General features: G+C 38.3%; 1 protein-coding gene across 2 annotated transcripts in view; it reads right to left on the reverse strand.

Moving 5' to 3' along the window:
• Window positions 1-3,796: 3,796 nt before the first annotated feature.
• Window positions 3,797-26,812, reverse strand: part of LOC113219509 (nectin-3) — a 118,741-nt gene continuing 95,725 nt past the window's right edge. For both annotated transcript variants that reach the window (XM_031935099.1, XM_026456893.1), the window contains exons 8-9: window positions 4,762-4,824; window positions 3,797-3,976 (exon numbers count right to left, since the gene is read on the reverse strand). In XM_031935099.1, the coding sequence (XP_031790959.1) occupies window positions 3,797-3,976; window positions 4,762-4,824 (243 nt within the window). The remainder of the gene's footprint in view (window positions 3,977-4,761; window positions 4,825-26,812) is intronic.

Here is a 26,812-nt window from a genome sequence, read left to right on the forward strand (position 1 = left end):
AAAAACTATATTCCCCACTCCCCAAAAGCAGATGTGAAAGCAGTAACAGCCAACTGATGCTCAGCATACCCTATGATTGTACAGTAGGAGAGTATGAGCCTGTCTGTCCCCACAGGAGCTCCTGGGAAGAGGGCAAAACAGGAGTCTGGTTCTATTCCTTGAGATGATTCATGTAAGGTACTTGCCCTAGAACCCAATCCATACTACATACTCAATAATGTTACTTGCTATTAGTAGTAATTTTAAAAATAAGAGTAAATACTGCTAATAGTAACATGCATTTTCAATTCTAGCTAAAGCCTAAGCAGCTAAGATTCAGATAAAAAGCTTTTCACGTGACAATTATTTGTTATAGTGAAAGGAATCTCTCTAACTTGGACTTGGCTATACGTGAATTCAATCAAACTGAATTTTTCATTTTGCCACTTGGTAATCCCTAAAGAAACTACAGTACTCTCAATACTGGCAAGGACCCTGGACGTTTAGGTTCAATATGCAAAGATAACAGTCACAAGCATTTGTCAGTTTTTGAAGGAAAATTACAATTCTCCAATTCCCCATCCATTATCATCTTCTTTAACTCTCACAATTCTGAGAGGTTGCAAATGATACCCCAGACAGGTTGTGACTTGCCTGTTTCAATGGCTTGAAAGGGGTGAAGCTGGGAGTACCTTTTCTTTTGATTCTTGGTAAATGGTCTATCTTCCAAACTCCAGGGAATGAGGCTTCAAGGAAGGCTCTACTGTGAATTTAAAGACTACTGTGAAAGAGGTCTTAGGAAATCATTTGCAATAGCAGGATGAAGAAACTATCTTGTCCCTTTAAGTAAACAAGCTCATAGGAAAGTAATGGGGAAACCAGTTCATTGTAGTTTTCAGCACATTTCTTAAGTATCTATTACGCACATGTTACACAGAAGCCTAGCCCAGGTAAGAATTTTCTATTACATGCCCCAAAGAGCATGGACTTCTTATACCATTCCATGTGGTGTGTAAAGAACATAGTGATCTGCTACTGTAGCAACAATGCACACTCCTGGAGCTTGGGCTGCCTACAAAATAGGCAATAAAGGCTGTGCATTTAAGGTAAGCATGCACACCCCCACCAGAAATGCGAAGTTGCGACCATAAGTAGATAAGCGCTCTGGGGATTTATTTCTGTTTCAGAGTGTATGGGAAGAGTATCTAATATCAGCTGTGGATTATATCCCTAAACCCCAATCACTGACCTTTAAGAATCTAAATTCCAAATTTAAATGGCATCGTCAAGTAGTCTAGGCTCCAAATTTAGAGATCAACAGGCTACTTTTGGATGGCAATTTTTGGTAGAGAGGGCTGGTTGATCAAACCCTTTTAAAACTGCTTTCTACTTAGCCCAGTTTTTAGAGAGAACAGATGGAAGGCACCAGGATAAGCTATTATAGAGCTTATGTGACCTGTGTAAAGGGCCAAGAGTTATACCATCTACCAGTATGTTAAAGAAGTATCATAGCTAACACAAAGGCAAGGAAGATAATTGAATTCACTGGCTGCAGGAGAGGTGAGACTACATCCTGAAATTTCTTTTCCATGACTACACTGAGAATTTTAAAAGGTAGACAGTGGGTTCCTCAAAGTATGGAGGGTGCTGAAGACAGATCACAGGGCTCCTGAGAACCAGTGTTTCCAAATCCCTTTCTCTGGTGCAAATGAAGACAGCTACTCCCCTGGGTCTATAGAATGCTTTTGTGAAACTAAGTCAACAATTTACTTCCCAGCAGGACCCTGGAAACCATCCCCAACATGTAAGGCACTGACATTTTTGAAGCTTTCTAAAGGACATGATGTACTACCTTATTGTGTCCATAACATCCAGTGTTTATGAAACACTTCCCTGTCAAGCAGAGCTCTGATCACAGCCATCCTCCTATTGGAAAACAAATGCCAGGATTCCTATACCTTCAGTTATACTAACTCAGCGTTGGCCTTCCAAATAATAAAGTTGAATATTTTCTTTGCTACAAAGGGCCGTACACTCCTACTCTGAGGTAGCACAGTAGCAATGGGTGTCCTTGGAATTTACCCTTTGATCCTTACAGCTACAGACTTTAAAATTGCTCATTACCTAGCTAAAGCATTGAGTTGAAATTTAAGCATCCTTTCTCCCAGAGTTGCTGGTCACTCGGGTAAATGGGGGAGAATATATTTCTGCTGTAGAACTACCTAGATAATTTGATAAAGCATGACAGCTAGGAAAAAGAAACACACAAAAAAGAACTAGAGCCAGCACAACATAAATCATAATGTATCTTTGGCATCTCATTAGAAATCTGCGCTAACATTCTCCTCTACCATTGAAGTTTAGGTTGGAAATATACACTACTTTATGTATTTTATTGCTTATGTCAGTCTTTCCTAAACACTCTTTGTAGTGTTTTCTATATCTTTGACACACCTCTAATCTTCCAGAACACAAAGTAAGATGCTTTCCTTAAGATGTGAGGGAAGTGATGGACATTCATGTGAAACTGCATTCCTTCCACCTCTGCTCTGTTATGACCTCATTGTAATTATTACTGTCAATCTCAGGGATGGAAAGTTGGCAAAGGGAGAAGAGAAAACTCAAGACAGACATTTACAGACACTAAAGTGTTATAGGATACCCCAGTAGACAAGTCATTATATTATTTACTTTTTAGCATCTCTTGACTCTTGGTGACCAGGTAAAGTAGGGGAGAAGGGATAAAAGACACGTCAGTTTAACATACATGCCACATTGAAGTGCCTCTTCTTTTAAGTTTTCTAAATGTTCACCTGGCTTTTAAGAGCAGAAGTTATTACATGGTGACTTTCCAGCAGGCTTTTCTGAGGTAGATAAAACATGGATGATAAGTAGTCTGAAGAATGCAGAAGGGGAGGTAAAGACTATGTGGCTGGGATTCATTTGAAAGAAATTTCAGAAGTGAAAGCTGAGCCTGTCATGTACAATACTAGAGAAAAGAGGAACAAGGTTAAAGGCTGTACATCATTTAAAGAAGGTTTTTAGAATTTAATAGGTGCAAAATAGGCTAATCTAGCTAGTAAAGAACAGTATTGTAGAAACAGTGACAGTGCAAAAGAAGAGCCTTTGTTACATACAGCTAGTCAAAAGTAGGCAGAAAACAGAAAGAGATATGTATCCCTCAGGACCTCAGTGTTCAACAAGGAATATATATCATAATAACACGAGGGTTTAAAAGCAACCAACAGGCTTGAAGGTTTCAACTGCCTTTTGTTGCTGTTTGGATGAAGAGCAAATTTTGCCTCTTTCCTCAGGCCTCTGTTTGTACACAGGTATTGTAATTGTATTAAGCATGTCAGGGAAATCCAAATCCCAGCTAAATAATTAGTGAAATGGATTTTGAACTCATTTTTATGCCCGTGTGAATTACAGATGAACAGGCTAGCATGGCTGAGACCCAATGAGGTTAATAGTACCAGCTGGGGCCTTTCTTTCTGGAGAATCACTGCAGTTATCACAGGCAGATGCCGTACTGTTAAATGAAAATGCCATTGTAGGCCAAATGTTAGCAGTTAAACACCATCGTCACAGAAACACACAAAGCTATAGTCAAGTTCACAAACACAGCTGGTGGTTAAGGAACCCTTAATGAAGAAAAGAAATTTGCTATTGGCTTTACGTCATTCATTAGGATTTCCAATACCCTTAGAGTGGGACGGTTCTATATGAGAGACAGTAAAACAACTATTGGCCTTAGTTTCTCTCCCCAATCTAAGAATAAACATTTGTTATAACGCCCATTGGAAAAAGAGAAAAATCACACATAATGCTCTCGTGGGTCGACGTAGACTCTCTTAGGGTCGTTATTTTGATGATGTTTGCCAGGGCTCCGGTCTTGGTAGCACATCTGATTGTAAAGGGGGTACATCTGCTGAATGCCATCTTCCCCAACTGGATTCTCATCTTCATAGTCAAAACTCCTGCTATTTAGTCCATTCTAAAAATTCAAACATTGCTTACATTAGCAGAGCAGCTGTTTGCATTTTTCTAGCACTGGTAAAAACAGGCAAGAATATAATTCATTACAGTTTAGTGTCCCTGATTCACTACCCCAAAAACTACTGAATGGCAAGGTAAGTTCAACAACTTACATTTTTCAGTCATTTGTTGCTTACAATACCCTGAATAAGAATAGTAGTAGCTCCTAGATACAAAATTGTGACTAATGGAGACTGGGATCAGTTTCACATTTTGAAATCTGGAGTTGCTATCAGTTAAGGTAAACTGGAGAAGAACAGGGTTATAAACCTCAGGAGCCTCTAAAGCAAGGCTCAAGCTTGAAATGAACATACGAGGTATACAGAGAATTAAACCAACTAAACAAAAGAAACCTCAACTCAGCTCTGGGGAACTGGGGAAAGGACACAGCAAAATGAACTGGCATTTGAACATATGCCTGATAAAACTGAAAATAAACTCTGCCAAAAATATCATCTTGTCTTGACCTTTCCTTCTGGCTTGACCTTGCCACAGCTAGCACTTATAAAATGAACCCCCCATGATGTTCTGTGGTGTCTCTGGTACAGACTCTTCTGCTCGTTATTGGTTTCGTAAAACTTGATTACTTCTAAGAGTAAAATTCAAGGACTACCAGATCTTAGCAGAGACACTCAAATAGGGGAAAGATGAATAAAGTGAACTTGTATAGAATTAAATGATATTTTAATAAGCATGTTAGCTACCAGCTCCACCTGGGCTGATAGCCACAACATGGTTACTTACAGAGTGCTGAAGATGGCCAACTTCTCTTTCTTTGAACTGAGTCTGCAAAGGCAAGTGTTCAGGCTGGAAGAAAACACAAAAAGACATGCACTGTAAAACATATGGCAAACATATCAACCAGTAAGATTCCTATTTTTAAAAGAGCCAATCATGTCTTGTTATAAATGTCTACCAACTAAGCAAAATGTTCCACATGAGAATAAGAAAAGCATCCATATTTTTTAAGAGTTTCACTCACTCTCTCCTGGCTCTTGACTTCTAGAAAGAAGAAAATACAGGGTTGGGCACAGTGGCTCTTGCCTGTAATCCTAGCACTTTGAGAGGCCGAGACAGGTGGATGGATAACTTGAGGCCAGAAGTTTGAGACCAGCCTGATCAACATGTGAAACCCCATCTCCACTAAAAATACAAAAATTAGCTGGGCGTGGTGGTGCACACCTGTAATCCCAGCTATTTGGGAGGCTGAGGCAGGAGAAGAGTTTGAATTGGGGAAGCAGAGGTTACAGTGAGCCAAGATCGTGCCACTGCACTCCAGCCTGGGCTACAGAGCAACCAAGACTCGGTCTTAAAAAAAAAGAAAGAGAAAACATAGACAACATCTGCTGCAGAAGTTCTCATGCAAACTGGTTTACATCTTACACGAGGGAGAAGTCATCACAGAAGGTCTCCTGTCTTTTCTCAGTGGAAGAGTCTGATATTTTGAATCAGGTAAAAGTGGTTTGGGGTGGTTAATGAGACATTTTTTTTGTCCTTATACATAGATTTGAAGGATATATGATCATCCTTTTCTTGCTTGCTACTCTCCCATTCTTATCCACACCCTCACCCCACACAGATTATAAAGGGAGTTCATTTTCAAACCTCACCCTAGGAAGAATTTTTTTCAGTTTTCCTCAGCTTACAAACACATGACTCACCCTTCAGACTTCAGTTCAAATATCACCTCTTTCACGAAGCCTTGCACAACACCCTTGAGCAGAGATAGCCACCCTTTTCTGAGCCTTCATAGCATTTATTATCACAATTATAAGTCTACTTGCTTTTACCCTTTTCCAGATAGAGAGTGCTGGCTGAAGTGTTTCACAAATATTATCTCACCTAATACTTCAACAAGACTAGTATCTTTATTTTATGGATGACTAAAACTGAGGCTTAGTTAAGCAAGTTGTCTCCAGTCACACAACTGGTAAATGGTAAATAGTGATTCAAATGTGGCTTTGTCTAATTCTAAATTCTGTATTTTTACATCCCTGCTTCCATTTTAGTGTCGGGAAAATAGATGTTCAGTCAATCTAATAAAATAATGCCTGAATCAGATATGCCACATGCAGGCATATCTATCAACAAGCTCTGCATTTCACTATCTTTGCTCATACTGTCCCTTTTGGTTTGGAAGGACAAATCTCTGGGAGTAGAAATTCTGCCTAGCCAACATGGCCTGACTGAAGTCATTCTTTTTTTTCACAAGGCTTGTCCACATTCCGTCAAAGTTAATCTCTTTACTCCTAGTTTTCCTATTGCTCTTGTTTTTATCTCTATTGTAGCACATATCACGACTGTCTTGTTTTATAGTCCCTAATGTTAACTTTCAACTCCAGTAAGTAGTGAGCCTTTCTTAGCCATTGCTAATGGTCTGAATGTTTGTACACTCCCAAAATTCATATGTTGAAACCTAATGGCAATGTGAAAGTACTAAAAGGTGGGGGGGCCCTGGGGAGGTGAACAGGGTGTAAGGGTGGAGCTGTCATAAATGGGATTAGTGCCCTTATAAGGGATTGAAGAGATCGGAGTTCTTCCCTTCCTTCTTATGAAGTTATAGTGGGAAGACAGCCATCTATCAGGAATAAGGCCCTTACCAGACACTAAATCTGCTGATACCTTGATCTTGGACTTCCCAGCCTCCAGAAATATAAGAAATTTCTGTTGTTTGTTAGCTACCTAGTTTACAGTGTTTTGTTACAGAAGCCTGAACAGACTAACATAGTCATCCTCCTCCATCCCTCTACCTTAGTGTGGGTTTGTGCAATAATAAGAATAGTTCACTAATGAATGTATTGGAATCTAAACTGTCATCAATTCTTGATATCTTATGTCAAGGTTATCTATGTTGCAAATTATGTGACATGTTCACTCCTCCTGTCAAGGTCAGCATAATTCTACAGTGCTTCCCACGTGATCGGGTGATATTAACCAGTAAACACTGGTAAAAGTTTGTCCAAGGCAGGGCCAGTCATGGGTAGATGGCCAATCACACAGGGCCCCTGGGGTTTAATACTTTTAATACTTTGCAGTTGCCATCTAAGATTTCTTAATAATTTCACCATTAATTTCTGTTGTAAGTGGTCTAATGAGACAAAAAAGCATGCTTCAGGGACTTGTAGGCTAGGCTCACAGGCATCCCTGCCTCCTGCTATCTGTGTGGTTCCTGGCCACTGCTTCCCCATCTTGCTGCCCCAGGTCCTACGTGGCCTCCCTCTCAGTGTCCCCTCTCCAGTGACTGCTGCTGTCCTCGGCCCAGGCTGGTGCCTGGGCATTGGTTCAGGAGCACACGCCCACAGTCATGGTGCATACGGCAGGTGCCTGGAGGCCATGTCCCAGTGAAGATGAGCCTCTCATTCACCCCCTCTCTAGGCACCTAATAATGCCGTCTTGACAGCCTTAATTTTTGAACATGGGGACCAACATTTTCATTTTTCACTGTGCCTTAGGAATTATGTAGCTGGTCCCGGTCAAAGGAAATTAGACTTGGGAAAAAATACCTTATATTAAAATCAGCATTTTCATTTGTTTCTTTGCCGTTTATTGTTCTCCATCCATTAATATAGATAATTAAGAAATGATTTCACATCACTCACTGCTGCATCTAACTTGACAAGAGGTGGTGTAATCAGAAGCTTCTCTGTAAAGGGGGTGGGTGTGAATTTTCTAAGCCATGAAAGAGTTAATCTGTATTTTAAAAAGTGGTATCTGGATATCTTTAAAAAATCAATTTACAATCTCATTTCCTCCCACTTCAAGTTTCCCTTTATTACAATAATAAAACCTAAAGACATTTGTGTTGATTCTTAGGACTAGTCAGTAGAAGCCATCATAACCCACTACCTCTTTTACCAGCATTAAGGAAACTCTGACAGACATGCCACAGTCTGCTCATACCATTTTCTTCAGCAGTCCCTCATGTCTAATAGTGTGACTTAATTTCTAAGTCTGACACTTGTAGAAGAAAAAGACAATTTAAGTGATGTTCTAAGCAACCCTGGCTTCCAAGAAATAAACAGTAGCTGATAAATGGAGGGCAATCAAATATTTCTGGTGGTTCTTTCTATTCCTTAACAGTAGTACATTCATTTTGAAAAGTTAAAAAAAAAAAAAAAAAAAAAGGAGAAGAAATCTTGAACATAGTCTCTGATAACAATATGGTCCTTGCCTATTCCTCGTGGCAGTGTGGGGGAAAGCAGGGGTACTCAACACTGAAAGGGAGCATATTCTAGGAACACAGTGTTTATGGCCTCAACAGTTCAAGGGAAGATTTGGTTGGAAGATGTGCTGTTCTATGCTTATATTTAAAATTCCAAATGGTAAATTTAACATGACCAGAAAATAAATGATCATTCACACTTTGCTGAACACCCTGGGTTAAGACCTGTATTTGGTCATCACCTATTAAATGTGGTAACAACTTTCAAGTCTCTGGAAGTCAGTAATGCAGTGTCATAAGTAACAATATAACAAGTATTAATAGTATTTGGGAACTACAGAGATAAATGATCTGTCTATTCTGCTTCAATACAAACAGATTTTAAAGAGCCACAGCTTTATGAGTAATAATAACATTGCTGTCTTTTGCTCATGGTAGAAGATTTTTTTTTTTTAAATAGCCAGAAGTGGTGCATTTGACAATAAAGGACAAGAAGAGAAAGTTCTCAGACTTGAACAGGAAAAAATGGTGCCTGGACACTACAAACAATCTTCACTTGAACTGATTGGACAATAAGTGAATGGGTAAGTTCCTTTTCTCTACCCCATATTCTGAATCTTCATCATTAAATCATTGTAACTTTTGTAATCTAATATGTAATAAAATTGTGTATGCAGACAAGGACCCAACCCACCCTAGAAAAGGCCCTGAATTAGGAACTGGGCTATGGAAAGCATTATGTATCTGTTTCTGCACTGTGTGGCTATCTAACCTCTGATAAGAATTAGCCAGGCACACATCACCACACCTGGCTAATTTTTTAAATTTATTTTTTGTAGAGACAGGGTATTGCTATATTGCCCAGGCTCATCTCAAACTCCTGGTCTCAAATGATCCTCCCACAGCGTTGGGATTATAGGCATGAGGTATATGCTTAGTTTTTTAAGAAACTGCCAAACTGTCTCCCAAAGCATCTATACCATTTTCTATTCCCATCAGTAATGAATGAGAGTCTCAGCTGCTCCAGGTCCTCAACAGGATTTGGTATTTAAAAAAAAAAATTAACAAAGTATCTATGTTTGAAAAGTGTCTTAAATAATAGTGTACATATATTTGGTGACTAATATATATGTACTGAATAAAACTATAATACTTTGATGGATACTCAGCATATGTTATTCTATTATTCTTGTATCTTTTCCTAGAAAGTCTTGGGCTACTCTCAATCTGTAATACGTATTTCAACTTCTCTTTCATGTATTATCTTACAGCAATTTCTATTGAGTTATAATCCATATTCACTCTCCTGATTTGCTAAAGTCACAGAGGCTTTCATCCCTAATTTCAAAAGTGTTAACACTAGTTTTTCAGGTTTGTTTTTGACTTTAAGTTCAGGGGTACATGTGCAGGTTTGTTACATAGGTTAATTGTGTATCATGGGGATCTAATGTACAGGTTATTTCATCACCCAGGTAACAGGCATAGTATCCAATAGGTAGGAGTTGATTTTTTGTATAATGTGTAAAGAAGGGGTCCAGTTTTGATTTTCTGTATATGGCTAGCCATTTACCCTAGCACCATTTATTGAATACAGAGTCCTTTCCTCATTGCTTGTTTTTTGTTGACTTTGTCAAAGATCAGATGATGTTAGTTGTACAGCTTTATTTTTGGGCTCTCCATTCTGTCATATTAGTCTGTTACCTGTTTTTGTACCAGTACTATGCTGTTTTGGTTACTGTAGCCTTATAATACAGTTTGAAGTTGGATAACATGCCTCTAGCTTTGTTCTTTTTGCTTATGATTGCCTTGGCTATTCAAACTCTTTTTTGGTTCCATATGAATTTTAAAACAGTTTTTCCTAATTCTGTGAGAAATTTTAAAGTTCCATGTAAATTTTATTTTTTCATTTTGTTTTTTGAGATAGTCTTGCTCTTTCACCCAGGATGGAGTACAGAGGCATGATCTCAGCTGACTGCAACCTCCGCCTCCCAGGTTCAAGTGATTCTCGTGTCTCAGCCTCCTGAGTAGCTGGGATTACAGGGGTGTGCCATCATGGCCTGGCTAATTTTTGTATTTTTAGTAAAGATGGGGTTTCACCATGTTGGCCAGGCTGGTCCTGAACTCCTGACCTCAAGTGATCCACCCACCTTGGCTTCCCAAAGTGCTGGGACTACAAATGTGATCCACTGTGACGAGCTCCATGTGAATTTTTAAATTTTTTTTTCTTCCCTAATTCTGTGAGAAATGTCATTGGTAGTTTGCTAGGAATAGCATTGAATCTGTAAATTGCTTTGGGCAGTATGGCCATTTTCAAAACACTGATTCTTGCTATCCATAAGCAAGAAATGTTTTTCCATTTGTTTATGTCATTTGATTTCTTTAAACAGTGTGTTGTAGTTTTTGTTATACAGATCTTTCACCTCCCTGGTTAGCTATACTCCTAGGTATTTTATTCTTTTTGTGGCTATTGTGAATGGGATTGTGTTCTTCATCTGGCACTCAGGTTGTAGGTTCTCGATGTAAAGGAATGCTACTGATTTTTGTGCACTGATTTTGCCACCTGAAACTTTGCTGAAGTTGTTTTTCAGATCTAGGAACCTTTGGGCAGAGGCTATCTAGTTTTTAGGTAAAGAAGCATATCATCTGCAAACAGATGGTTTGACTTCCTCTCTCTCTATTTGGATGCCTTTTATTTCTTTATCTTGCCTGATTATTCTGGCCAGGCCTTCCAGTACTATGTTGAATAGGAGTGGTGAGACTGAGTATCCTTGTTTTGTACCAGTTCTCAAGGGGAATGCTTCCAGCCTTTGCCTGTCCAGTATGATGTTGGTTGTGAGTTATAATTGTCATAGATGGCTTTTATTATAATATTTTGAAGGATGTTCCTTCAATGCTTAGTTTATTAAGGGTTTTTAACATGAAGGGATGTTGATTTTCATCAAAAGCCTTTCTTGCATCCATTGGGGTGATCATGTGGTTTTGTTTTTAGTTCTGTTTTATGTGATGAATCACATTTACTGAGTTCCATTATATTGAACCAACCTTGCATCCCAGGAATAAAGCCTAATAGGTTGTGGTGGATTAGTTTTTTGATTTCCTGCTGGATTTTGTTTGCTGGTATTTTGTTGAGGATTTTTGTATCTATGTTCATCAAGGATATTGGCCTGCAGTTTTCTTTTTTTGTTGTCACACGTGTGCCAGTGGGGGAGGCGAGGTCTGCCCATGTGCATGCACTGGCAAGGAAGTAGGGGAGTCACGGGGGTATGGGTGTGTCCTGGCAAAGTGGTGCAGGGAGGCTGTGGGTGGGCTGGTGCATGTCAGTGGAGGGCAGTCTGCTGGAGTTCTCCAACAGCTGGGCACAGTCTGCTGGTGAAGGAGCTATGATGCAGTCCTCCAGGAAGCACCCTGGTTGGGTATTCAAAGTTGTGCGGCAGGCATGCACAGCCAGACTGGGAGAGGCCAGAAGAGAGGGGAGCATTCAGATCAGACTAGCCCCATCCCAAGGGCAAGACTGCCCTGCTCTGTCCAGATCCGACAGTCACCCGAAGGCTAAAGTCTCCTAGAGGAGCACGGCAAGCCTTGGGAGATGGGCACCCTTGGCCATACTCCACTGTAGCTGTTATCCCACCAAACCCTCTGGTTTCCACACAGGCTGGAGTGCTGCCCCGCCACCTCTTTAAGCAGCTCAAGTGTCTGTGGAGGTTTTGGGTCTCCTCCTGCTAGGATCCCAGAGGTCCAAGGCTCACTCCTCAACTGTTCAGCTCACCCCTTCACCAGGAGTCATTGGGGGTTAGGAAAAAGTTCTGGTGCTCAGCCACCCTGTGCAGAGTTCCCAGCTTCCTCCCGCTTCAGCCCAGTCCCAGTGTCCTCCCTCCATCCACTCTCAATTCCTTCCCTCTGAAGATTTTCTAGAGTGTGCTAGTCTTCCCAATGTCCTTGTCTCTCAGCAGCAGATGTTCCTCCTTGCTGCATCTAGTTGGCTATCTGGAATCTGGAATCTTATTTATTATCTTAGTAAACATTTTACCTTCTCTGATCCAACAAATAAACCAGAGCCTCTCCTCTTTCATATGTATTATATTTCATCCTGTTTCCATATAGGTAATACTTAAAATCCTACCAGTAAGCTTTCAGAGTTGTTAAGGTTTATTCTCAGTGGTGACAGAACTAAGATTTCAAGTTGCTATTGTCACAGGACATAAAATAACCCTAAACACTCTCCTGGCTCTGGCAGTAAAAAACCTTCAAACTACAGTTCCATTTGGAACCACTGTCCCTGATGCCAAATTTAAGTCTCTTTAATCTTCTTCTTCTCTTTAAATTTCATCCCCCAAAGCTCTGTACTTCCTTACTTAGAACCATACTTCTCTTTTACCCTAACTCACTGCAATTTGTAAACCTTAAACAATACTACTTTTAAAACTCCTACCTTCTCAAACTTTTCCCTAACCCATTACCTCTAACTGCTATCACCAACTGGTATCTACCTCTTCCAGGATTTTCTGAAACCTAGAGAGAGCAGAACTCCTTTTAGCTACCACCTGTATAGTCATAACAGCTTTCCCATCAAGGACTTTGGCATCTAGGTTACTCTCTTCTCCATTCTGTTCGGGCCATTATCTTAAGGGACCTGGATGTTCACAAAAATGACTCATCTTATGCCTCCGATTCACTCTTTTTTAGGTTTTCTCCCCACTTCAACAAATCATTCCCACACCTTCAAGAACTTCCATATCATTTCCTTGTCTTGCAACTCTCTTACTTTTCTTGTCACTGATTCCTTCCTCCTGGCATACAAGCATGTTCGAGATTCTCCTATCTTAAAAATGAAACAATAATATCTTTTAAAACTTCAACTTCCTAAATTTTTAAAGGCCCCTACCTCTGAAAACCTCACCTTGACAAGATACTTCAAACTCACCACCTTCCTGTTGAAGGACCATCCATCTTCCTTCAGTTCCTAAGGCTGTGAGTAAAGATACACTAAGTACCCTCCATCACACCTCACATGTAACTGATCTATCTTCCACTGCTGCCTTCCCAATTCAAGCAGTTTCCCAGCTTCCCTGTCACATCCATGGGTAATTTCCCACTGCCACTCACTGCATACTAGACATAATTAAATATTTTAATGTGCACTCACTGTTTTTTATGGAGTACAGAGTATATGAAGAATGCATAGTATGTTAATTACTTTGATTCTGCCTGAATTCTTGTGTCATGCTTTAGAAAAAAAGGAACAAATTACTATATACTGCTCTCCTATGTCTGTCAAGAAACTCTGAATCCAAGTAATAATACAATATTTTATAATTACCCTTTCCTTTTTAGTTCACTTCTATTTGTGCTTCTGTTATTCTCCCAGTTCTACTGTTGACCAGGGAATCGTGTCTCTTTTCTTTATCCACCCACCAGAACTTTAGATTAATACCTAGGATTCTTGTTGAAATTATTTTTCATTCAACCCTAAACAAAGAGATTTCTGGAATTACTGGATCATGGAAAACCCAGTGATTTTCTCTGCTGAGTCTTTCTTCCATGACCTTCCTACTTCTTCCTTCAGTTTATTCTCTACCATGTGCTCTGTGTCTACCTGATGTCATTTTCCCTCTCTTCTGCTTATAACTCCACAAGGCATTGTAAAAGTTTCATTTGATTGATATATCTTGTCCTAATGCTTCTTCCTTATACTGACAAGTGATACATTTTTACTTCTGCTTCCAGTCATGATGGAGAACTAATACCAGACTAATCTTCCTGTCATAAACTAATAGAAAATTGGGACAAAATACATAAAACAACAGTTTTCAGACACTGGACAACTGTGTTGTATAGGACTGGGATCCCAGATAATGGAAAAATACATACACACAAAATATCCACACACACACGCACATGTGTTATCTTTTGATAATTTTTTTTTTTTTTTTGGTGGCATAAGAAGAGAAAAAATCAAGAAAAGCAAAGGATCTTGCTGAACTGGGGAGACGGAGTTCGGCATTCAGAAAAGTTGAAGTGACTGAAATCTGTGGAACAGGGAGGGTCCCGAAGAAGAGAAAGACACACACAGAAAAAGTTCCAGAAATCTGCATGAGAGTTCCCTGGCGGGATACTAGGCTGGGCATCCACAGAGCAAAGCATAACTGTTGGAGAAAGAAAATTTGCTAGGGAGCTATTATCTTAACAATTACAGAACTTAATTAGAGTTCATTGACACTTATGATCCAACCAGCTGAAGTAGAACATCCTCACTGAACATGTGAGACATCCAGCAGAGACCCAGGTTCACCCCTTAGAATGTTAAAGCAGCTCTAGAAGATAGGCTATTCTAGAACCATCCTAACAAAACTTAAAAACAAACTTCCAGAAGATCAGGTTGATCTTGAAGTAAATTAACTGATTTCCAGAAATAACTGAATTCTTATTAAGAAATAAGAGCAAAATTCAAACAAATGAAAACACAACATTCATAGTGTCCAGCATCCAATTAAAATGTACTGACCATGATAAAACAAAAAAGTGAGAAAAAATAAGTATATAGAAACTAAACCAGAAATAACATGTCTTAGTCTGTTTTGTGTTGCTACAGCAGAATGCCACAGACTGGGTAATTTATAAACAATAGAAGTTTATTTGGCTCATGAAGGCTGGGAAGTTCAATATCAAGGTGCCAGCATCTGGCAAAGGCCTTCATGTTATATCATTCTATGGTGGAAAGCAGAAGGCCAAGCAAGCACACAATGCAGAGAGAAAAGTGGGGCTGGAGTCTCGAGATAACTAACCCACTTCAAAGATAATGGTATTAATCTATTAATGAAGGTAGAAGGTGATTAGATCAACAGTATTACAATGGCAATTAAATTTCAACATGAGTTTTCAAAGCATAACATGACATATGATGGAATTAGCAGACAAAAACTTTAAAATGGCTATTATAAATATGTTTAAGGCTATAAAGGAAAACATGAACAAAACATGAGAGTTGACAACTATAAAAAATAACCAAAAAGAACTTTAGAGCTAGAAAAAAATACAATATTTGAAATGGAAAAAGTCACTGGATCGCCTTAGTAGCAGAGTAGACACTGCAGAAGAAAAAAATCACTGTACTTCAGGCAGAAACTATCAGCAGAAAAGAACAGAGAGCGAAAAAGGCTGAAAAAATTGAATACAGCCTTAGTAATCTGTGAGATAATATAAAAAAAATCTACCATTTGTATAACTGGAATCACAGAAGGAAGGGAAAACTACAATATTTGAAGAACTGCCAAAATTTATCAAATTTTATGAAATATATAAACCTACAACTCTATGAAGCTCAATGAACCCCCAAAATGGTAAACATAAAGAAAGCCACTCTAATACCTTTCAAAATCTAATTGCTAAAAACTAACAATAAAGAGAAAATCAAAGATGTAGCTAGAGGGAAAAACAAGACATAGTCCAATTAGAGAAATAAAGCATTATCATTGGCTTCTCACTAGAAAAAAAAAAAAGAGTACAGAAGACAATAAAACTATAATTTTAAAGTGCTAAATGAAAAAAAATTTAAAAACTAGAATTCTATATCCCACAAAATATTCAAAAATAGGCTGGGCATTGTGGCTCATGCCTGTAATCCCAGCACTTTGGGAGGCTGAGGTTGGCAGATCATCTCAGGTCAGGAGTTTGAGACTAGCCTGGTCAACATGGTAAAATCCTGTCTTCAATAAAAATACAAAAAAATTAGCCAGGTGTGGTGGCAGGCGCCTATAATCCCAGCTACTTGGGAGGCTAAGGTCAGAGAATCACTTGAACCTGGGAGGCAGAGGTTGCAGTGAACTGAGACCACGCCATTGCACTCCAGCCTGGGAAACAAGAATGAAACTTCATTTCCAAAAAAAAAAAATAGTGAAATAAAGAAAAAATTGTTTTATCAGTACCATAAGAAATGTTATGGAAAAGTTATTCAGGTTGAAGAATACGGACTTCGAACATAACTTTATCAGTTTGTAGTTTTAAAAAAAGACACATTATGGTTTAAAACAAAAATAGTAATAATATATTGTCAGGTTTATAACACAGGGAGAAATAAAATGCATAAGATGATAAGGAAAGAAGGAAAGAAATTGAAATGTATATTAAAATTCATCTAATATATATGAAGTAGTATTATGTAATATTAAGGTAGATAGTGGTAAGTTAAAAATGTGTATGCTAAACTCTAGATAAATCACGATAACAGTAAAAACAAAGTGGTACAGCTAATAATTCAATAGACTAAATAAGGCTTTAAATTAAAAAATACTAAAAATACTAAATCCCTCAGCTAATTTAAAAGAAGGCAGGAAAAGGCCAGGCATAGTGGCTCATGCCTGTAATCCCAGCACTTTGGGAGGCCGAGGCAGGTGGATCACAAAGTCAGGAGATCGAGACCATCCTGGCTAACACGGTGAAACCCTGTCTCTACTAAAAATACAAGAAATTAGCTGGGTGTGCTGGCCGGTGCCTGTAGTCCCAGCTACACATGAGGCTGAGGCAGGAGAATGGCGTGAACCTGGGGGGCGGAGCTTGCAGTGAGCCCAGATTGTGCCACTGCACTCCAGCCTGAGAAAAAGTTTTTTCTTTTCTTCACAACATCCCAAAACTTTAAACCAAAATGGTCCTCAACAGGTGAATGAATATAAAAAATTTTGGTATACTCTTAAAATGGAATACTTCTCAGCAAAAAAGAAAGTTTATTCATGCAATAAGATGGGTGAATCTTAAAAACATTATACCGAGCAAAAGAAACTGGATGCAAAAGAACACACTGGGTGGGATTCCATTCATGTGAGGTTCTTTAAAAATGGCACGACTAGTATATTGAGATAGAAATCCCATCGGTGGTTGCCAGAGATAGGAGGTGTGTGGGATGATGGTGGTGGTAGTGATGATAATGATGATGGTGGAGGGTATACATGAGAAATTTTTCAGGTGATGGAAAAGTTCTTGCTAGGGACAATGGTTACATCCATGTATACATTTGGCAAAGCTTATCAAAATGTACACTTAAAATATGGCATGGTATTATGTAAACTCCAACTCAAAGTTTTTTTTAAAAAAAACTCTAACTTGTCATTTTATTATAATTACTTCGTTTTAGAGAAACATGGGTAGGGAGATTTAGTAAACTGAGAAGTCATTGACATAGTCTGGAATCTGCTATGATAAAAGTACATATTAAATTCTTAATAAATACTTTATTACAGACTGTCCCTGATGCAGAAGTTTCTCCATTAAAAAGTCTCCAATTGCTTATTTGGATGACTGAGTTTCTAATCTAGAGAGATGATTTCTCCACACTAAAGGAGCAGCACATGAACAACTGGCCACCATATATGATTCACAAAATACGGATTCTTCAAGGCATATAGGATATTACACTCGTATCTATTAAGTACCTCTCTAAAAGAATTAATATAATATTATTAAAACTGTGAACCAAAGGTTGATTTCCCTTTCACTTTTTAAAATAGTTACGAGAGAGGTCGACCATGTTTCAGGATCAGCAACTATAAAGATTGTATCCTAATCAGGCAAAATTTACAACAACATTAATTAGGCAGTTGTTTAATGAGATACATAATTGTTACTGTTCTCCAAGATAATTACACATATGGGTATGCTAGTCACATGAATGTCTTAATAATTTAGCAGACCCTTAGTATTCACAGATTCGACATTGCTGGTTAATGTTAAAGCTGACTCATGCGTGAGTAAGCTTAAAAGGTTTATGACAGGTAGTAATTTGTAATTTTGTTGAGACATAAATTGAAATCAAGACCTGGAAGGTTTTCAATATGAGGCTAATCATTTAGCTATATCCACCTCTCAAGGTGTCTTTTATTCTCAACTCTTATATATGAGTTTTATAAAAGATAGGGGTATTTAGTAATGCAGGTTTCTCAAAATTCTATGAAGTATTCTCTGTGAATGTCAACAGGGTTGCTGTAGTATTATTAATCAACTTTTTTCTTTTACATTTGAAATTCTGTCTTTGTTATTTTTTAAGTTGATTCTTCGTTCTCTAGTATCTACAATCAGTTGTGATCAATGCAGACTGCCACCACATATTATACGAGTTAAATGTGTAAAGTCTGCCCGGATCTTATTCCCCAAGACTTGAGATTTATTTGCTTATAGTTCCTCTATCCCAATGTCTTCTGTCCATGTATTCCATCCCATAAATCCTCTACTGTTAACCCTCTAAGAGAATGACAGATTTCTCCCAAACCACACATGCTGCTATCAAAGCAGGTGCTCAGTAAACACTTATTGAAAAACTATCAATGCACAGAAACTGACTCCCACTTTTAGTCTGAGGTCCCCACAGATATCTTGGGTGCTAGATTATGTAGAGAAACCTGCCTGTGCCAGTTGGACTAGAAATCTTGAGGTCTGAATTACTACTTGCAAAGAACAGGGCAGAGAGAGGTCTGAGATGGTTCATGGGAAGGGAGTGAATGCTGTGAAAAGAGGTTCTAGATCCTTGGGACTTAGACAGACCAAAGGAGAGGTTCTAGCATTAAAGAAAGAAGGCAAGGGAACATGGAAGTTGGCTCAATAATGGCAACATGATTAAAATAGACAGCATTAGGCTCAGCTTAGGTAAAACTACAATTACAACTTATAAGGACTGACAAAAGATTCTTCCCCTACTACCTGCCTTATCCATTAGCTAATACTCCTTTTTAATTGTTTACTATACAATCTCAGGCTAAAAGCTTCAATTGAAAATGTCTCAGAGATTTAACATATCAATATAATTACCTTTTCCTGAAAGTATAATATAACCAAGTTTTATTACAGCCAAGATTTATAGTAAGATAAGCACTGTTTAAGATGCTTTGGTTATACTCATAGTCTTACACTATGCCCTTGAGGCAATATCATTTTCCCCATATCACAGATGGAGCAACTGAGGCTTAGAATGATTGAGCAATGGTTCCAAGTACGTACGGCTAAGATTCAAATTCATCTTTATGTAACTCCAAAGTCTGTGCCTTAAACCATCACATAAAACTTCTCATCTTGAGTATATCCAGTCTCTTAATCTGCTTGCAGAAGGGGGCTAAAAAACAGGAAGACAACGAACATTTGAGAGGGCAGATGGCAGATAAGTGAGGAGAAAGACTAGTGATGCTCAAGACTGGTGAGCTTTGCCATATGCTCTGGTTTATCTTCATCTGTACGAGTCTAAGTTACTTCACCTCCTGCTTGAGCTCCAGCCTCAATTAGAGGAACACAAAGGCAAGGCTTTTCTCAAGCAGTAATGAGACTCTGAGAGTTTCCCATTCTGCCCCAGCCCAGGGCTGAACACACAGTGGTCATTTGTTGTAGGATAATGCCTTAAAAATTTAGTAGGAGAGTATTTCCCCTCTCTTTTTGAGTGTTTGTTTATACTCACAGTGATATAGTGCAGTACCTCAAAATGCAATGTCTTATCCCCTAATTTATAATAGTATAATGAGTCAGTTAAAGAAGAAATGACTATAGAAAGAAAGTCCTCATGGCAAAGTTTTCAAATATAGGCTACTATCATGAGGTTTATTTGCAAGATAGAAGAATATTGGATATTTTATCCCACAAGGCAGCACTGAATTTTTCTCAAGTCACCACAGAGTTGTAGCAGCTTTGTTGCTGAAAATGCTGTCTTAACCAAAAGAAAGGCAATGTTTCTTGTTATCACTGGTAAATACATTTCATTACTTCTACTGAGTATACATTCTAGGTTTTAATTTTTCAAAGCGAAATTTGATATGACACATTTTAATGAAATTTCTTATCTTGGTTTATGGTCTTGCTTAATTCTCATATTAAAATACACCGGAAAACGATACTTTACCTAAATTGTAATATATATGCAAAGCAAAGTATCTAATTAAAGCAGATAGATGGTAAAGGTGATGAATTATTTGCAGGCAAATGATACCCAAATATAATTCCAAGATGTTCTTAATTGTAAATCCTAACCACTTATGGGGTACAAATGCAGTTTTCCATAACTAATAAATGCCTACACATTTTAACATCAGAAAACCAGGCTGTCATTCTGACAATGGGCATTTCTGCTCTTCAATGCGATGCCCTAAGGCAGTACCTAATTACCCACTCATACCATTTTATCTCCAAATTTTCCCATAAGGTAAACCTCAGTTTAATCTACACACCCAAACATCCTCAAAGATGGTAGCTGTCTTTTCTGTATCAAGCACAGTATTGCCACAAAGCCAACAAGTACAGAAATATTACCTATCATCTTACTACTACATAGTATCTTAAAAAACACACATCTTAAAAGATGTGTTCTCAGAGAAGCTATGCCAAAAATCATTCCATTACTGACTAGATGTTGTAATGATCAAAATTTTACACGCCAAAATAAGAAACAAAATTGAATTCCTCTCTAGAGATCATTAATATGGGCCTTCCCAAATCTCATATTTAATCTAGTATCTAAGTTCCTTCTTGCTTTCATATCTTCCTTATCTACATGTATAATAAATACCAATTAGAGAAAAATTAGATATATATTTTTAAATAATGAATAAAAAAATAAGGGTATAGATAAATGTGGGCTTCCTTAAAAATGCCACCTTATTTCATATATTAACTAAGTTCTTCTTTTTAAAAACTTAATTTTTATGTCTTTTTGAAATAAGTAATTTCAAAGCTAACTGCTGACCCTTCACTCACAGAACTGGAAAAAGACACTCTGTTAAGATTTTTCATGTAGTTAATAATTTACGCCATTCTTTGCAAAAATGAAAGTAAAAATCAAAACAGAAAAGGCCTCCCAAAATCTTCAATACTGAATGTATTTTAGATCCTAAAACAATAGGCTATATACTAAGTGAAGAATGCCAGTTCCCTTATATTCCTTCTTATTGAAAGATAAGACAATACAGAAATAATTGCCCTTACCAACAATCTATTTTTCCTATTGGGGGTGTAAAAGAAATGTAGAAAATGAAATACAAAAGGGTCTCTATCCATTTACCTAATGGTTACTTTCTATAACCCTTCTAAGTTATCTCTTGAACATATTTAGTTAATACATGTATTTTTCCTGGGATCTTAACTAATTGAATATTTTTCAACATATTCCCAGAAGAAAAAAAAAAGAAAATAAAGGTAACATATATAGTTTCTCCTTCTGAAGGAAAATAACCTAATAATGGTTAAGAAGGTAAAATACAAAGATAAACTGTCTGCTATGGAAAGTTAATATTAACTTTCAGGAACACCAATTTTGTAAATATAAAACCCAAAGAATGCAGTTTTATTTGAATTAGAGAAGTAAATTAGTAAAATTTGGCATTTTTCCCCACAGAAACACTAAAGTTTTAAGTGACCTGCACAGAGGCAGCTTGAGCTAGAATCCAGCTTATGACTTCAGGAGAGCCAGAGTGCATCAGTGATTAGGATGAAGGCTCACAGCACCAGTGACTTTAAAAGGAAAGTGAAGCAGATGATACAAAAGCTGAAGAATCCTTCCAGTGAAGGTAGGTTGCATGACTAATAAAATGAGTCAAGGATTTTTCTTATGTCTTCAATTCACCCTACAGCGTCACTATTTCATTTTCACATAGTGATACTGACTTAGATGCTACTCCATGAGGCAAGAACAGTGAAAACTATTTTCTCTTCATGTACACATAATTCATATGGCCAAATAAAGTTTGGGTATTTTCTATTGGCCCCCAAAACATGCTAATAACTACAAATAACAGGCCATCTACTTAGTGTGGAATTGGTAAATGTCATTGCAGGATGACATTCCTTGACCTGATAGTGAAAGGAGTCACTCTGTTAAGATAGGTGCATTTTCATTGTAACAAATAACTAAATGTAGACTTTTGGAAAAATAGTAGAGGAAATAAATTTTTTTAAATACCAATGCAAAAAACACTTAGCAGTTAAATACTTATCATTTTACCTACTCCCTGAACAAAGTGGAATGGCCCCACCCTCTGGGTGACACTGGCTGGAATTGGTAATACCTAGGCATACCTCCTTGGGAGCCATCAAAGGGTTTTACTGAAGCAGAAGCAGCTCTTCCCTCAGTCCCAGGAAGTTAGTTAAAACACAATGAGAAATGTCATCAAGTTTGCAATATCTAGTTTGAAATCTGATGAGAATTGTGGTTCTGTGTCTATGAGAACTGAGCTCTACAGAGGTGAAGGGACTGAAAATTAATAATTTGATCTTCTGAAATAATCTCATCATAAGTAGGATCTACTTGTAAAAGAATGTATGGGCCCCTGTCCTCCAGGAATTTATAATCTTGTTTCATGTGACTTGTCATTCAAACGGTTAAACAACAAAGCGAGGCAATTTGAACACAAGTGGGAAGCCTTTCTATGCTTTTACTTGTCTTTATGTCCCATGGTACTGATACAAACAGAAGAAACTGGGTAGAAGAGGGTGGGTGCCTGGAAAAGGTCCCACCCTCAAGCCTGGAGACCAGCGGCCCTAAATGGGGACAGGCATTCCTGTTTTCATCCCCAAAAGTTGCATTTTGGCCCACCATCCCCACTACCATACCCATATAAACCTGAACCCCAGGCTCCAGAAGCAGACCAGCAGGCAAGGAGAGGAGGGGACAAGCAGTCGGATGGTGGAACAATGTGGCAGAGAAATAGAGAAGAGGAGCAACATCTGAACACTGAGAGGAGTTTGGCTGGGGATGGTGGAAGAGGAGTTTGGCCGCTGGATGGCCAGGCTCCAGGGGAAGATCATCTTCCCACTCCATCCCTGCTGCCAGCTCCCCATACATCCCACTGAGAGCCACCTCCACCACTCAATGAAATCCTGCATTCATCCTTCAAGTCCACACTGATCGATTGAGTCCGTGTGTGACCCAATTCTACCAGGACACTGGACAAGAGTTCAGGATACAGAAAGTTGTCACAATGGCCTTCTGCCCTTGCAGAAAGGCAGAGGGTCCAGTGAGCTGGTTAACATTCAAGCCATCTACAGACAGGGCTAAAAGGGCACACTGTAACACATGCCCACTTGGGCTCTTGCACCTGTCCGTCTGCATGCTCACCCCACACCCGCTCCCCCCAAACCTCAGTGATTTGAGCAGCAGTGGTGATGGAACAGGCAAGACGCAGCCCTGCTGTATGTCCTTCAGAAGGGATCAAGGAACCCTCCTGTTTCAGTACCCAGCACACTGTAGACATGTAACTACCTGCTGACCTAATATGATTAAATGGCTAAATCACTACAAGTCTACAATCTCTCTTCTGAAACTCTTAGGACCAGATGTGTTTTGGAATTCAGAGTTTTTCTGATTTTAGACAAGTTACAGGTATATAGTCCATGTATTTATAAAGCACCTCCAGCAGGATATAGTACAGAACCCTATGATCAAGCACATAAATATATCTGCAGTGGAAAACTGAATGTTCATATTAAGTCAGAAAAATGATTATAAATAACACTGTGAGAATCAGTAGTTCAGCTCAGATTTGAGTGCAATATGGGTTAGGAAAAACTTGATTTGCTTAGAGATTTTTGAAATTGTAGATTACACACTGAAGACTTACAATACAGACTACAGAAATGACAGGGGTTCAGAGGCTACAGCAAACAACATAAGCTATGAAGAGGTAAAGGTTAACCAGTATTAGTGAGGACTCACACTTTATTGGTTGGATGGGAGAACTCACTTGAACATACTGGGAGTACTGGGTTAGGTATGGTGGAGTCACATCACATAGGGCTAGACTCAGAGTCCCAAGCTTCCAGAGCCACCCAGATCCTAGGTGAAAGCAACACAGTGAGAGCAGGACTTGAGAAACATTAACGTGGATGATGATGACGATGATAATGATGATGACGATAGCTAGGTTCTCAGAGCCCAGGAGAATCCAGGATTTTACTATTAACAATAGGAAGTCAAGAAGGGGAAACAAAACCATGCAAAAAATACCAATGGACTGTAATCAAGTATGCAGAAGCTGCAGGTGTACAAAAAAAAAAAAAAAAGGAGAAGAAATAAGAAAAAATGTAGGCTGTAAACTTTACTAAAGGCTTGTGAGACAAAAGGATATTATTTGTCTATGAAAGGATAGCAGTATGGATAATAAAAGAAATTATTACTGTACACTGACTCTAAGAGTGAGGAGGATCATATTCTACCCAGGAAATCACAACACAGATTTTTCAAAACAACAATAGGAGAAAGGAATACCAGCTCAACTGAAGAAAGGCATGTATTACAGGGGCTGACTACAGGGAGAAGCGATTGTTCTTCAAGAGAGGACAAAGACTGTAAATTCCCTGGGTGGTGAGTGGGCAGCTCATATTACAAACCAATTGTGAGGTTCAGGGAGGTGGAGCAGAAGGTGTAAGACTGCCATGAACTGAAACAGATGTGTAAGAGTTTATAAGCCCTGCAGAGGATCTTGACTGAAAAAATCATGTATGATTACAGGTAAAAGATCCAGAAGAGATGAAAGCTGTTCATGTTTTGATAATAAGATGTAAGAAAATGGGAGGGGCCAAATGTTATCACCTGCAGGAAAAGATCACTGGTCTTGTAAAGATGTGGAGCAGATGCAGGTTCAGAAATAGATCTTCCTTGTTCACAGAGATGAAGCATCTTGTATTAAAGGGGAGTGGCATGATCTTGGAAGAGGAGTCGAGTTTTCCTAACAGACCCAGAAAGGGTAACACATCAAAGAGAATATGCATCATCTATGTATTAAAGAAAAAGGCACAATTGTTTACTTTTGATTGTAGCCCTGTTTCTAAAAGAATATGGCATTTGTATGAAAACTGCTTGGAGGAAAAAATGGAAAGATCATACTGGATATAAGTGACTTCAAAAGCTGTAAAAAATCTTCTATCACTTTCTTTCACAGCAGCTTGGAATGATTTGCTACAATCTCATGTTTAGTTCAAAAGACCTGAGGAAACTGGATAATATACAGTAAAACACAAAAGGTTCTCAGAACAACGTGTGCAGGATTTCACAAATAAGTCTAGGTGCCAGAAAGTGTTTATAGAAAAATGGGGCCTCCAACCAATGTGCATGGTAAATGGCAGATCAAGGAAACAGGTCAATAGGAAAAATATCCACCTGATAACAATTTGTGGGTGGAAAATTCTATAATAAGTATTATGTCACCATTAAGCATGAAAGTTTAATTTGTTAGCACATTCAATAATTCAACTGTAGGACCCACTTTCCTTTTTTTCTCTTCTATTAATAATATCATTTTTGAACACAATACCATCTTACATTTAGTAAGATTTGAAGAAATGTAAGCTTTTAAAAAATGAGCACATAAAGAAGCTGAGGTAATCCAAAGTTCTGTAAAACAAAATCCGAGATAACTCTGGACACTTTAAATGTGTAAAAGTAGATGGAAATGATATTATTTTTATTTCTATCCTTCTTCATCCAAGATCTAAGCATGTTTATGTCACCTCATATGTATCTTAACATAGTATCATTAAGCCTTCTGCATCGAAGTGACAAGTGCCCAGAATAATACATGATGTGTGGGTATGCTTGTGTGCACATGCATGAGTGTATGTGGAGCTGGAAGTAGGGGAGTGGCGGTGATGAGAGGCACTAAAATGAGGAAGTTAGAAGGAAGAAAGAGGATCATGGAAGCAGCTGCTTCAAACACAAGGGAAAACGATAAGCACTAAGATTACAGGGCTTAAAAAATCTACTTGTAGAACTCATGGAAAAAAGTCTTAAAATATGGCAAGTGTCCATAAGAAAAAAGAGTTGTGACAGTACAAAGTACCCAATTTCTTTATTTTAAAATATCATTTTAGTTGAATCTGCATATCGTTCAAAACAAGAAGATGCAGAATATTTACGTAACTCTTGTCAGCAAAAATGCCTCAATGTTTCCTTATTTTATAAAATGTTGAAAATAATCTACTTCAAGTACTTGGCCATAAATCTGTGTAACAGACGTTTAGCAGGGCAAGTTGGATAAAGAAGTGAATTGTTCTAAGAAAATATGTGCACTTTACACTGTAAGTTAACTTTTTTCTTAAGCTTACCAGGAGATGACATGTGTATCTTTCAACTGCTTTCCAGAGGTTTTTTTTTTTTTTTTTTTCCTTATGAAGTCCCACCCACATGTGCAGTAGGGTCATATAATATCTCTATAAGTAGGTTTCAAATGTCAATATGCACTGGTGTATGGAGCTCTGTCCTACAGAGATGTAAATGCACCTGATGTGTTGGGAAAAGGATGGGATATTAAATTGCAGAAGGTGAGCATCTTCTGGGTACAATCCCAGAGGCTGTGGAATAACATAACTACTAAAGTCTAAGGTCATCCTCAACAACTGATGAATGAGAAGTAGCACACTTGGTCAACCCCTTTCATTGATAAACCTAAAGTGTTAGTGCAAGTAGTCCCTCAGGACTATGGAGAAACAAACGCCCTCCTTTTACACGAGGCAACAGAATTAAGGTGAAAGGATTTCCCCCAAGGGTTCACTCATGATGTAGCTGGGACACAAATCCAAATCCATCTCCTTCACTGGTAGGCCAGTGATCTTTTCAGTACTTGAAACCCATTGTAGGCTCTTGAGCTAGACTGCATGGGTTCTAATTCTACCTCAGATAGA

The sequence above is a fragment of the Piliocolobus tephrosceles genome, chromosome 2 (assembly GCF_002776525.5).
Source record: "Piliocolobus tephrosceles isolate RC106 chromosome 2, ASM277652v3, whole genome shotgun sequence".
Lineage (NCBI taxonomy): Eukaryota > Metazoa > Chordata > Mammalia > Primates > Cercopithecidae > Piliocolobus > Piliocolobus tephrosceles.